Source organism: Syngnathus leptorhynchus, chromosome 9 (assembly GCF_054491065.1).
Source record: "Syngnathus leptorhynchus isolate UIUO chromosome 9, UIUO_Slep, whole genome shotgun sequence".
Lineage (NCBI taxonomy): Eukaryota > Metazoa > Chordata > Actinopteri > Syngnathiformes > Syngnathidae > Syngnathus > Syngnathus leptorhynchus.
This window is the reverse complement of record NC_141203.1, coordinates 5,714,314-5,726,963: the sequence shown is the minus strand read 5'-3', so window position 1 is coordinate 5,726,963 and position 12,650 is coordinate 5,714,314. Positions and strand designations below refer to the sequence as shown.

Below are 12,650 nucleotides of genomic sequence, written 5' to 3'. Positions count from 1 at the left end.
CCGTTAGAAGACAAACTTCCACTTTGACAGCCATCCAACTCTTCCGAGTTTCCTCACCCGGTCTCTGGTGAGCATCTGCGCTCTGTTCTTGTGCTGGATTTTGATGACCCCTGGTGGCTGGATCCACGCCTCACCATCAACTTGGATGGGAACGCCCTCGTCACCCAAGATGGTGATCTTCACTGTTCGGCACTGATTTATACAGACATTCACTTTTGAACCACATATGTAACATCAGTGATTTCTAACCAGTGAAAACAATCAAATACCTTAAGTGGTGTGAAACTTTCATGTGATTAAGTCATGCACATATCTTTGTTCATCTATCAATGTGAGTTCTTATACTTTGAGTCTCACCTGTGCTATGCGGTGGTGTTGCAACTTGATGACCCTGGAAACAGCCATCTGCATGCTTCCAAACACAGCCACCACCTCCAGGATTTTATCATCAAAAGATGGAGCACAGAAAATCTGCATGGTGTGAGAGATTTACCAACATTGACAGTCGGTCGGAAATACACAGAAGGTGCGGCTTGACGTTCTCACCAGACATACATTATATATATATATTGACATAGTTGTATTTATTGTCTGTTTGTGTAATGGGAAGCCATGACCACTAGACGGCGCCATAACACATAGCATTTGCATTGCATCTAAGCGCCTTAAAGAAGACACAAAACAATGTTTTCACCGCTATAAAATATCTTAATTCATTTTTTTTTTTTGTTCGTTATACTTTTTAAACTCAGGAAAAATGCATTCCTTTTACTTCCTTGGGTGCTTCCATCAACATTCTAAAAGCAAGCATGTTAGGTTAATTGAATACTCATGGTTGTCCAGAGGTGTGAATGTCAACCAGTCAAGGACAATCACACTTCTTGCCGAAGGAAAATGGATGAAAGGATATAGTAAATAAAACATGAATTTTGTATTTGAATATTTCCTCACCACTTTTTCCACAACAGCGGTTACATAACTCCAAATGTTATAGAATGTGTGTGTGAGTGGGTCCAAGGTTGACATGTACGGGGGCTCACTCAAGGGTATGTGTGAGTTTGTGTGTATGTGTGTGCAAACAGACACTCTAAAATAAATAAATTTGACTTGACTTGAAATGCTAGGAGCCTTAAAAAGACAAACATGGCTATGCTGCGACTCTCGTCAATGCTATCGGGGTCACATTAATGCAAGAGCATGGAGTCCTGCCAGATTTTGACAACTTCCCTGACAAATTTTCCATTTTCTCCTCAGTGGAACATTATTTGGAGTGGACTCACGTCATCCTCCTTGGTGCCGCCCCAGAAGTTGGTCCCGCCGGCATAGCTGGGAATGTTCAACACAGCGATACCCTGAAGACTGGGCAGAGGGATGTACTGGCCGTCACACTGGGGGAAATAAATTAATTTCAGGCAGAAGTTTTAAAGATGTCGGGAGCAATAGCATTGTCACCAAATGTTCTTCTGTGTCTCACCTCCAGCTGGACCTTCTGCTCAAGGTTCTTGTAGGTCCTCTGCAGAAGCTCCTTGGTTCCCAAGACGCCGTACCACATCATGTTCTTTGTGCGACTCCTGTGACATAAAACTATTTTTACAACATTCCTCTGAAGACATCATGACATTCTAGTGTTTGAACCATAAATCTGAAAATTAACCATTTTAGTAGTTGAGAACACGGCCATGCAACTTCCAATCAGTTTTATGCTGAAGTTTGTCCAATAAAAAAAAAAGATAGAGAGAATTTGCTCGCACCTGCATTTTTCTGGATGTTCCTCTCTCTTGTTGTTGAACTCCAAGGAGATCTTAGCGTCAAGTCCGATGCCAAAGTAGTTGTTCATCACACATTTCTCCATGTAGCCCTCTCTGATGGAGGCAAACAGTGAACTTCTCATATTTATTCACACATGTATAAACAAACACTGAATGAGATTCAGTTCTTACAGTGAGTCCAGGTCAGGGTCAATAAAGGGGGTGGCACCGAAGGGGTCAATGTTGGCCAGCAGCATCTTGCTAATGATGGAACTTCCGGCAATTGAGGCTGCCAGGCCAGCCCTAAGCCCTACACACACACAACATATAGTATATAAATGTACATGCAGGTCACTGATGGCCAATAAGCTATCGAGATAAATTCTAGGTTTTTTGTGCTAGCATGCTTGTCTTTCTGTTTTCATGAATGTGTCTGGTGTGTTAGTAGGTGTGCGTGCATGTTAACATCTACCTGTGTATTGTCTAATGTTTTTTGTTTTTAAATACTTAAGTACAGAAGTTGAATAAGTATTGAAAATTTGTAAAATATTTGTAAAATTACTTTTTTTTAAGTACTTTGTGCTTCAGTTTTGATGTTGCCCGGCTTTTTTACTGTCCACCCAAATAAATGTATGAGCATTTCATATTATATACAGTAAAAGCTACAAAACAAACTGACAAATAACTCGTTTTCAAATCAGACGAGTAAAAACTGGTCAAATATAAAAAAATAAAAAAAAGATATTATCAAAAGTGAAGACAATTTGCAATTCTAGTAATGACACACAAATTTGATGCACAATTTGTCTTCGCGGGCCACATAAAATGATGTGGCGGGCCGTGTCTGGCCCCCGGGCCTTGAGTTTGACACCAGTGACATAGATTGTAGGTACATTTCCAAATAGTTAACTGTAGGCACAATGTGTGTATTAGTGCAGAGCATTTAAATGTTCCTTTGTGTTTGCATGTTATTTGTGTTCATTGGTAGAGTATTTATGCACATGCGTGGTGGGTGTGTGCATACCAGGACAGATAATGCGTGTGTTGAGCACGGGTAGGTTCTCCTTGCTGGTGGTGAAAGGTGTAATGCTGAAGGAACTGTACGACTGCGTACTGCGACTCACCCTCCTCTCTGTGGGAGAACACACACTCTTGACCGCTATTGACACACACACAAATGCATACGCACATACACATACACACTTCTCTTTAGAACTCTAGAACTTAGACACCTGCATTTAACAAAATGGTTTCAAATATACCTCGACCAGGTGCCTCAAAAGTCCCACAAAAAATCGAAGAATACTTTGTGAGACTTTCATGGGGGACTTAAATCCATCAGTGGATTTATTTAACTTCTATGCTGTTTCTTTTTTTGATGATTGCACAAAGGAAATGTGTAACCTTAACTATAGAACTAAATATTTATAGCACACATCTCTGTCCAGGCTACTCAGTACATTTTGACAATAGAAACAATGATTGGAATATGATACAAGAAGGCGTCGTTATGTCTTAGTTTACACTAAGCGAGTTGTATCCTGCAGCTCTGAGCGGGTTCAACAAAGACATAGTTTTAATGTTTCTTTATAAATACTTCTGACTGTTAAGGATATGATTATGTTACTTAAAGAATTACCTATAAAGATAATAAAGCTTATTATGATGCTGGCAGTTTGGAAGCGATTAGTTTTATTTAGATGTACCGTTTCCCTTTGAGGAAGAAAAAAGGAGACAAAGGTTTGCCTGATTCCCTTTCTCGCATTCTACTGGCTGCAAAATGAGTGGAAGGAAGGAAGGAGGGAAGCAGCTGTATGATAAACAGGAAGAACCTCTGCCCCAAAGACAATAACACATCCTTTGGGCCACACAACGGCGTGAACGTGCATGCACTTATTTATATTTACAACCTACTCACAACTTAACAACTATATATGATTCTCTTGCTTAATAATAGATGAAAGTTGTGGCTTGATGTTTAATGTTCTTCTTAGTCTGTTCCATCATGAATTGTGAGTGCAACATAAAGAATGTTTTCATGGTGTTGAATACAGAGGGCATTAAAGCTTAAAACGTTAAAGTAGGTGCGACAGGAAAACGCAACCTGCGTCAGCTTTTGAGACGATAGGAACTCATTACATCCACGAAAGGGAAATGCTAAATGCTGTTATTTCCTACTGAACCTCACACAATGTTTTATGGTGTTATTGTGACGAACATCTTGCATATATCTTAAAAAAAGAAAGAGATGTTTTTCATGGTCAGGTGTTAAAAAAAAAAAAAAAAAAATCCTACGTGCGAGGGCTTCCAGCTCCTTGGTGTCCTCGTCCTTCTCGCTGTCACGGTTCTCCTCCTCGCTGTCCTTACGGAATTCCAGCGGGGAAGTTGGCTCGGATTCGTCCATGTTGGCGTTCTGCTCATCCACCACTGAAGATAGAAAATATTTTTTGTTGATATTACGACAAAAAAGTAACATTATCATATCTAATATGATATTTTCAAATACAGCAAATAAAAGTGTGATGATAACCATAGAAACTGAAATTAAACTTAAGGAATTGGGTCTGACCGCTTACTGCAATATAGCAGGCACATAATTATTGTTCCGCTTGATTTCAGATGATATAGTCTATCACGCATCTCTGCTAACCAGTGACGCCTATTCCAATAATAGTGCCAATAAAACACCATTAGATGGCAGTATCGATCACACATCTGTCTTCTCGCGGAATTACCTGCCTGTTACTTTATTTCAGTTACATTTTAGGGGAACTCAACTTTGGATGTGAACGATAGTCAAAAATATTTAAACGTTACCTCTCTCGGCCTGTTCTATGATCTGCCGCAAGGCTTTCTTTAGACTGTTGGCCCTCAACATCAGCTGCTCCCGACTTTTGAAGAGCGCCTGGGGGAAAGCGCCACCGTTTCCACCTTTCTCCGTTTCCTCCTCTTCCAGCTTCTCCTTCAGCGCCGTCAGGCTGTCCTCGCTGGCGGTCTCCTCTTCCGGTTTCTTCTCATCACTTTCCGTGACTTCCTCCTCGTCCCGTTCTTCCTCCACGATAGGAGGAGTAGCGTGAGGCAATGGAGGCAGGGCTTGACACTCACTGTTGAGCGTTTGGAGGAGGGAGTCCAGTTTCTCGTTCAAGACGGCACACTAAGAAAGCAGCATACAAGCAAAGTGAATGTAACTGATGTAGGTGTACCTAATGTTACGAATGAGGAGGCCTTTTTTTCTTGACGCACCTTGAGAGACATGGAGTCACACTCCTCTGCGTTTTCTGTGCTTTTTTCGTAGGCTTTCCCTACTTTGGTGACAAAATCCTTCACTGTTTCACACAAGATCCTGAAAAAGAAACCTCTGTATCAAAAATGCTGAAAATTAAGATACACTGGCATACAAAGCGAAATAAATTATTCAGACGGTATGGACTGTTTAAATATTGAAGAAAGAAAATGTGGGGGGTTACTTAGGTTGCCAAATTTGATCTAAACTTATCTAGAGCGTTTAAAAAGAGTACTAAAAAAACATGTTCAAAGGTAAACCAAAAGAATATGTGTTTTGGTTTGCACAACAACTGCACTACAAATGACATAAAAATAAAGAGCTCCAGTTGCCACATGCTCATCACGACCTAATGGCCGCCGGCGCCGACCCGGACATCTCAGTGAATCACTTACTTGGCAGAGGAGATGACCACAGAGTGCTGCTCCGAGTTGAGGATCTTGGTGAGATGAGCTGCCACGGAATCTTCGTAAGCTGAAATGTGAAACTGGAGTACACGTACATGATCATATGTATTGTCTTCCATTTGTGTAAAAAAAAAAAAATGTCGTAAAGCCGCATCGCACACTACCTGGCAGCCGTCCGCACCCTCGGGCGTGGTGGGGCAGCTGTGCTTGGGAGGTATCTTGATCTCGTAGGTCATGATGCTCCAGCGGTCCAACATCTTGGTGCTGGCGCGCTCTAGCTTCTCCAAGGTCTGCGGTAACTGCGTGTCGTCGTCGCATGACGGGCCCCAGCCCAACACACGTGCCAGGTCGTTGCCCGTGCCCAGCGGCAGAACTCCCAGCTGGCACTGGAAGGCATCGCAACAGTGATGAGTGGATGAATCACAGTACAATTTTGTGCAACTTTGCGTTTATTTATTCAGAGCTGTGTAATAAAACTGTCTCATGGCTGCCACAGAAATCAGAGAGTAGTTGAAGCCCAGCCCAACATTTTTTATAATTGAAGTAAGTTGGCAACAAAGCACTTTTTCATATTGGACTAGGCAATTGTATGACGAAATGAAGCTTCTCCCTCATTTCAACACAGTTATTTGGCATCGAGATGCTACAAGATAGTGCCAAAGCAATTATTTTATATTAGACATGGCTCCAGCGCAAAATTATTAAAAATTTGAGTGGATAAAAAGAGCTGAGGACGGCCAATATGGGGGCTTCATTGAGCTCTTGAGGCTATAACTAAAGGCAAGTGAAAGCAAGGCAGATTTTTTTTTACATGGCCAAATAGAAATAACTGAGTTTTCTGGTTGAGTAAAATGGATTCATAGCATCTCACTTCATTTTGGAAAATTACATTTTTGAAGGATCCAAAGACATCCATCAGGGGCAAGGCTTTTATTTGCACAAACACATCTTTTACGTTCAACAAAATTGAAGTTAGGTCAAATGAAAGTGGAGTTTAATAAAAGTGGAGTTTAAAGAAAATTACAGATTTATTGGAGCGAGGCAGAAATAAATACGCTACGTCATCTGAGAGACTGCTGACGTGGCTCTTTAGGTGCTGCTGTTTTGTTTAGCAACAGTATTCAGCAGTTAATTACACCCCTTATACTCCCTACTTGGAAAATGAGAGGCCTTCAATCTTACGATGACAATTATTTCATTACCTGCTTGTGTAGGTTGAGCTTGTCAATCTCAGACAGCACCCAACCAACGCTGCCGTCACCGCCGCATACTAGTATTCGGAAGTTGTCAAACTTCTGAAACAGGCGGAGACTGACAAAACAGAGTATGTGCATATTATTAGAAATAGAATTCTTTATTATTTGATAAATATTTAATGTTCATGTGATTATTCTGCATTTCGATATGTCTATACAGTATATACATTCACGAGGCACAGCAAATGAAATCTAGTAACAGAGCTGTATTGAAAACTCTGCCTTTTGATAAATAGTAAACCTTAGTTTTTGATAGACACTTTTATTATTGGATTCCATCATGAACTTAATGAAGGCATCTTTGTCATACTCACCCAAGGTGTGGGCCGCCATTGACCAGGTCAAAGACTTGTGCTGGATTGAGCAGCTGCTTAAAGCGCCGCAGAAACTTGACTCCTTGGTTGTCACCACTTTTGGAGTTCACAAAGACCAAGAGTGGACTAGCGCAGGACGGTGGGCAGGTGGCCTTCCAAAAGCCTGGTGGAAAATATGTCGAAAAGATGAAAAAAACAACAACACTTCATTTTGCTATTCTTGTTTGAACTCTTGAAATATAGAAAAAAAAACAATGATGTTGAAAAACATAAGTTTTATGAAGACAATATGTTCATTTTTAATTTTAGTATCATGACGTGTATAATACAATCAATGTGTATACACCAGCAAAATCTTGGAATTGTAAAATCATCAAATATAAATTATACTTGGACTCAAAGACAGTACACGTGCACACACACGCACACAAATACACGCACGCGCACACATACAAACACACACACATGCAGACACAAACACACAATCGCAATGCAAAATGAATGGCAAAATCAAAGCATCCATAAATCCACATTGTCCCGTGCAGAGCATCCCGAAACATCACATCCCTAATATTTAGACTTCCATAATAAGCACTCCACTGCTGGTGCTTTGGCATCACTTCACTCAAGGATGGATGGAGGTGGGGCTGAGAGCAGAGGGAACGAGGGAGGGAAGGGGAAGTCACGATGCTCCAGCACGTGCTGCCCGTTTCCCCCGCCAGCCAATTACGAGCAATCCCCCCTGCATCGGGGCACACGGGGGCCCTGGCACGTGAGAATGTGAAGCGAGAGAGCAAGAGAGAAGGGATTCAAAGTGACTCACCCACTTGTATCCCCTTTTACCCTCCTTCCATTCATCCCATCATTCCTATCTCACTTGCTATCGACCAATTAGCTGATGCTCGGCTTGTGTGTGTGTGTGTGTGTCTTTGTCTGTGCGTTGGACTGTAATTCAATCTCACTCGATCAGGTGGTGATTCCCATCGAGAAGGGCTTTGCTTAATGTATGCTCACACACGCACAAAGACACACACACAGACACACACACGTTTAGACGGACTGAAATTACCCACATTGTATTATTGTGTATTATTGTATTAGCAATAAGGACAGCATTTAACATACCGGTAATGGGTTATTAGTTAGCTAGTACATCTTTTTCTTAAACTTATCAACAAATAACCATATTGGCTCGATTTATTGGTGCTGCTTAACATTAGTCCATTCAACAGCATGAATAAATCAGTTGGATTGGAATTTTTATTCCTGATTTTATTGTATTTTTGTGTATTTTATTTGTATTTGTATTTTCAGAGAAAACCCTGGAAATGTCCACATACTACTCACAAAGAAAGATTACTTTGATAAAACACCCCAAAAAAAAAAAAAAAAGAGAAAGAAACGTGAGAAGGATGTGTTAAAGTTGTGCATGCGTGCGTTGCCTACCATCTGAGTCGATACTGTTGAGGGCAGTTGGAGGGATGATGGAGACTTTGCATTGACCTAGGGGACACTTGCGAGGGTAAAGGTCCATGCAGGCTGTGTGAACCTGGAATCACACACAGACGCTAACATTCAATATGTTTTAAAAGCAGAATATTGATTTTTAAAAATGTGGAGGACTGCGCTTGTTCGGGATATATCATGTGCTCGGTCTGGGAGGACACGTCTCTGGAGGATCTAGATGAAGTAACTGGGGAGAAAGAAATCTCGGGATTCGCTTCTTAAGCTGCCGCCCTTGCGACCCGACCCCGTAGCAAAAGAAAATGGATGAACAAGAATATGTGCAGGGAAAGAAAATGTAAGCTGCCACTTCATTTATTCATGACTTTTTTCATGTTTTTTTTTTTTTCCCGTGTGACAGATGTCTTACCATGGCTTTGCACCAGAGGCAGCGCCAGTCCTGCAGTCTCAACACACTGCCGCATGTCTTGTCGCACACGGCACACTTGGCACTGACGGGCAGGTTGCCCTCCAGCCACTGGTGAGGCATCGCAATCTGTTGGTCACACGTACACATTTTACTACCACTGCTGAACATTATCGTGTGGTCAGCATTTTCAAATCAATTATTATACTGTAATGTTATATTTGTTTTCTGATGACTGATCAGTAGATTTCAAACAACACACATCTACACTTACCCCGTCTTCATCTTCAATGATGTCCTTGCCAATGGAGGCCAGCGTGGTCCATTTACAGTTGTTAGTGGCTCTAACTGCGCAGCGTTTATGGGCCTTGAATTTACACACTGAAATGACCACAAAAAAAGCTCACTCACATATCCTATCATCGCAACATGAAATACATATCAAGTCAGGGTTGTGCATTCTTTTCCATCTGCTACTTCTGATCTATCAGAGATTTTCATTGCAATAATAGACCATGTCATTAGGTACACACACAGAATCTAAAAGCATCCAAAACATGACATGAGAGCGATTTCAGATTTTATTTATTATTGTGCTTGTCACACTTCAGCGTATGTGACCTTCGTAAGCGGAGCCCTGAGCAGATGTGATGTCAACAGTAAGTGGCAAAATATCTTTTTAGAGGGTGAGCTATAATTTCCATAACTTTGGACCCTTATTTTTACTTGGCAATTGTTTTTAACTCGTTCAAATTCATCAGGCTTGCTATCAATATTCTTCTCTTTGTATGTCAAATGTACATGACTTTTTGTTGTTCCTTTAGAGGGCGCTTAATAGAAAAAAAAAGTCTGAAACACGATGGTGAGATGCAGTTAAGAAAAATATTCACATCAATTGTTTTATGCATGAAGAGATCGTGCAACACAAGTTGAATGTGCACACCCCAGGCTGTACTTGTCATGAAACATTCATAGAATGTTTCGCAAAATTTCTCATATAGTTAAGTAGTATGAATGGAACACTGACGCCCCCCGCCCCCCTGTTCCCAACCACCACCAAACACACATATGCTGGTCATTAAGTGAACTCAAACAAATATCGTCATATCTGGTAACAGTGATCAATGTTTCAGTCTAGTCAACTGCTAAACAATGTTAGAAAGCATTAGCTGAGCATTAAGGCAATAAACAGAACATGATAGCCAAGGCATCCTTTCTGTGTGGCACTGAAATGGAGACGTGTGTGCATGCGTGTGTGGTTGTGAGTGCGTGCATAGACAAGCGTGTTTGTGGCTAAGGAGCACAAATCAATCTCAGCCTTGACAGCCGGCCAAAAAAATCGAAAGGAAATCCGAGTCGATGATTGCTGGGAGACTTGTGTTTTATGTGCTCCTGTCACTCTGGCTTTCTAATTCTCTTTCTCTTCCTCCCTCCCGCGCGCGCACGCACACACACACACACACACACACACACACACACACACACACACACACACACACACACACACACACACACACACACACACACACACACACACACACACTCACATGCACACGTAAAGACCTGCTATCAATCCATTACCATACAACACAATGAATAACAGTAAATAGTAAACAACAATAATAATAAAAACTAAATCAAATGTGTTTTTTTTCTTTTTGGCCCAAATGAAGTTACACTAGTTATACTAACCAGATGGAGTAAAAGGCACATAGATAAAATACTGATGGATGACTGACTGACCAGTACCCGCCATGTGAATCCAATCTAAGGGGAGATCTTATTGTGCTCATTAAGTTCTGCTTCCTGTCACTGACACTTTACACCAGTGAGGAATATGGCGTCACTGACGTTATTATCTCCTGGCAGGTTGTATTAATGCAAAAAGACGTGTGAAAATCACATGTCGGTGCTCATTTGACTCACGGTGGCCAGCATAGAGACAAGGGTTTACTGCAGGTCACATTATTTTTAACTTCAAGACAAATGTTTTAAATGGTCAACTCTCTTCAACAGAATGAATGGCAACACTCAATATGTAAATTAAACTCAAATGTCAGGCACATGTCAAAATGACCCCACGAGCAATATTTATTTCCATTTATTTCCATTTATTTCTTATATTTCAATTTTTTTTTCTTTTAATTGTTATCTTTGTAAATGAAGAATTCACTCCTTAGGTTGTGCATGTGTATCTAATGAAGCAAGTTTTCATCATTCACAAAAACACATACATTGTGTTTTTTGTTGTTTTTGGTCGCTTACTCGACAGTAAACGTGTATTTCGGCATTTGTTTCCATACCTTCGCAGGAGAGGCCGTGAGACGTGACCCCAGACAAGCTATCTTTGCAGACGTTGCAAAAGGTGGGCCGTGCGTGCGAGCAGGCGTACCAGTTGTGCATCCCTGAGAAATGTTCCACATTAAACTGAGCCGTCTGGCAAAGAAGAGGTTAGAATAGGTTGGCAGCACCGGGATAGCGAGTACAAACAAACAACAAGGCAAGCACAGTGCACATCATTGTCCAAGTCATAAGTGAGAAAACGGGATGGCCATCAATTGTCAATGAACTGATTATTAAGAAGTTTGTCACTACAGTAAATTTGATGTCTACAAGTCACTACAGGGTCAATACCGGCAGAGACACTGTTGATTCAGTGTCAACTAATTTGCTGTGGAAAATAAAACAACATGATATCATCTGTGGGAAGCTGAGCTGAATCCACGCCGTGCATAACTCATTATTCTGCCCAATACGACGCCAGTATGGAGAAAAGAGCTCACAAAAATAAAACAATTGATTCATTGACTGTTAATTTTCCACATAGGCAATTGTGAAAATGTAGTCAAATCATTCATCTTAAAATTATATCAATGAATAGAAATATAGATGTTTTTGCATTTATTTGATGTGTTTAAAAATGAGAAAATTTGTCATTTTGGACAAATCTATTCACTTCAGACAGACGCCACTCTAGTCTTTTTACATAATTAGAGTTCCAATTAAGGATTCCGTATCAATAAAATTTATTAACCTTGTGTGTCACTAAATCATGGTGATTGGATGAGTTGAAAACTAAAGCGAAACAGGGCCACAAATCATCCTCCAAATTTCTGATATTGTTTATGCATCTGCTTTATTGATATTCATTTCGCAAACTGGATTTTTAGATGTCATAGCTGTGTACAACTTCAGCAAAATTGAAGAGTCAAGTCCAAAGTAGACATCCTGATTTCCTAATAAATAAAATCAAATTAGCTAATCAGTGTCGCCGTGCTCGACGACGATTTAACAAAATGGACACCTGTTCAGAAGAGCATCCTCCAATGGGCATCCTCATATAACAAATTGCATTCACTTGAAACTCGCTTTGTCGCACGCAGTCACAATTAATCACTGTTGACATCTCGTTGAGAATGCACACTGTTGTCGCGTGTGTGTGCATGTGTACCCCCTGTGCAAGCTCTGGGGGTTCAGCTGCATTGCAGTACAGAAAACAGAGTAGGCAGGATGCAAGGGGGGGGGGGGGCTGCCCTTATATAAGATTTCCCTCCAAAAAACACAGCGCTTTTTTTTGCACTGTGCATCGTCAACACTTTCATTTATTATTCAAAACAGAAAAACCGCCTCATCAACAGTGTCCCGCAATGAGTATCAAAAGTTATTGTGAGTTGTAGAACATGGCGTATTATCGTCATCAAGTGCGTTTCTATAAATGTGCTTTTGTGTCATGCTGCTATGTCTGTGTCAATAAAAGTCAAGTTGTCCCTAA

The 12,650-nt window shown here is 40.9% G+C and overlaps 1 protein-coding gene across 3 annotated transcripts in view; it reads right to left on the bottom strand.

The window, feature by feature from the left end:
• Positions 1-12,650, bottom strand: part of dgkh (diacylglycerol kinase, eta) — a 38,511-nt gene that overhangs the window by 7,628 nt on the left and 18,233 nt on the right. For 2 of the 3 annotated variants that reach the window (XM_085920712.1, XM_085920710.1), the window contains 17 exons: positions 11,182-11,314; positions 9,153-9,259; positions 8,882-9,007; positions 8,455-8,557; positions 7,009-7,171; positions 6,641-6,749; positions 5,427-5,824; positions 4,992-5,091; positions 4,566-4,902; positions 4,044-4,175; positions 2,773-2,907; positions 1,941-2,058; positions 1,752-1,862; positions 1,475-1,571; positions 1,281-1,388; positions 358-471; positions 58-192 (listed from right to left, as the gene is read on the bottom strand). In XM_085920712.1, coding sequence (XP_085776838.1) covers positions 58-192; positions 358-471; positions 1,281-1,388; positions 1,475-1,571; positions 1,752-1,862; positions 1,941-2,058; positions 2,773-2,907; positions 4,044-4,175; positions 4,566-4,902; positions 4,992-5,091; positions 5,427-5,824; positions 6,641-6,749; positions 7,009-7,171; positions 8,455-8,557; positions 8,882-9,007; positions 9,153-9,259; positions 11,182-11,314 — 2,526 coding nt within the window. The remainder of the gene's footprint in view (positions 1-57; positions 193-357; positions 472-1,280; positions 1,389-1,474; positions 1,572-1,751; positions 1,863-1,940; positions 2,059-2,772; positions 2,908-4,043; positions 4,176-4,565; positions 4,903-4,991; positions 5,092-5,426; positions 5,825-6,640; positions 6,750-7,008; positions 7,172-8,454; positions 8,558-8,881; positions 9,008-9,152; positions 9,260-11,181; positions 11,315-12,650) is intronic. The other variant, XM_085920711.1, reaches the window with a different exon arrangement.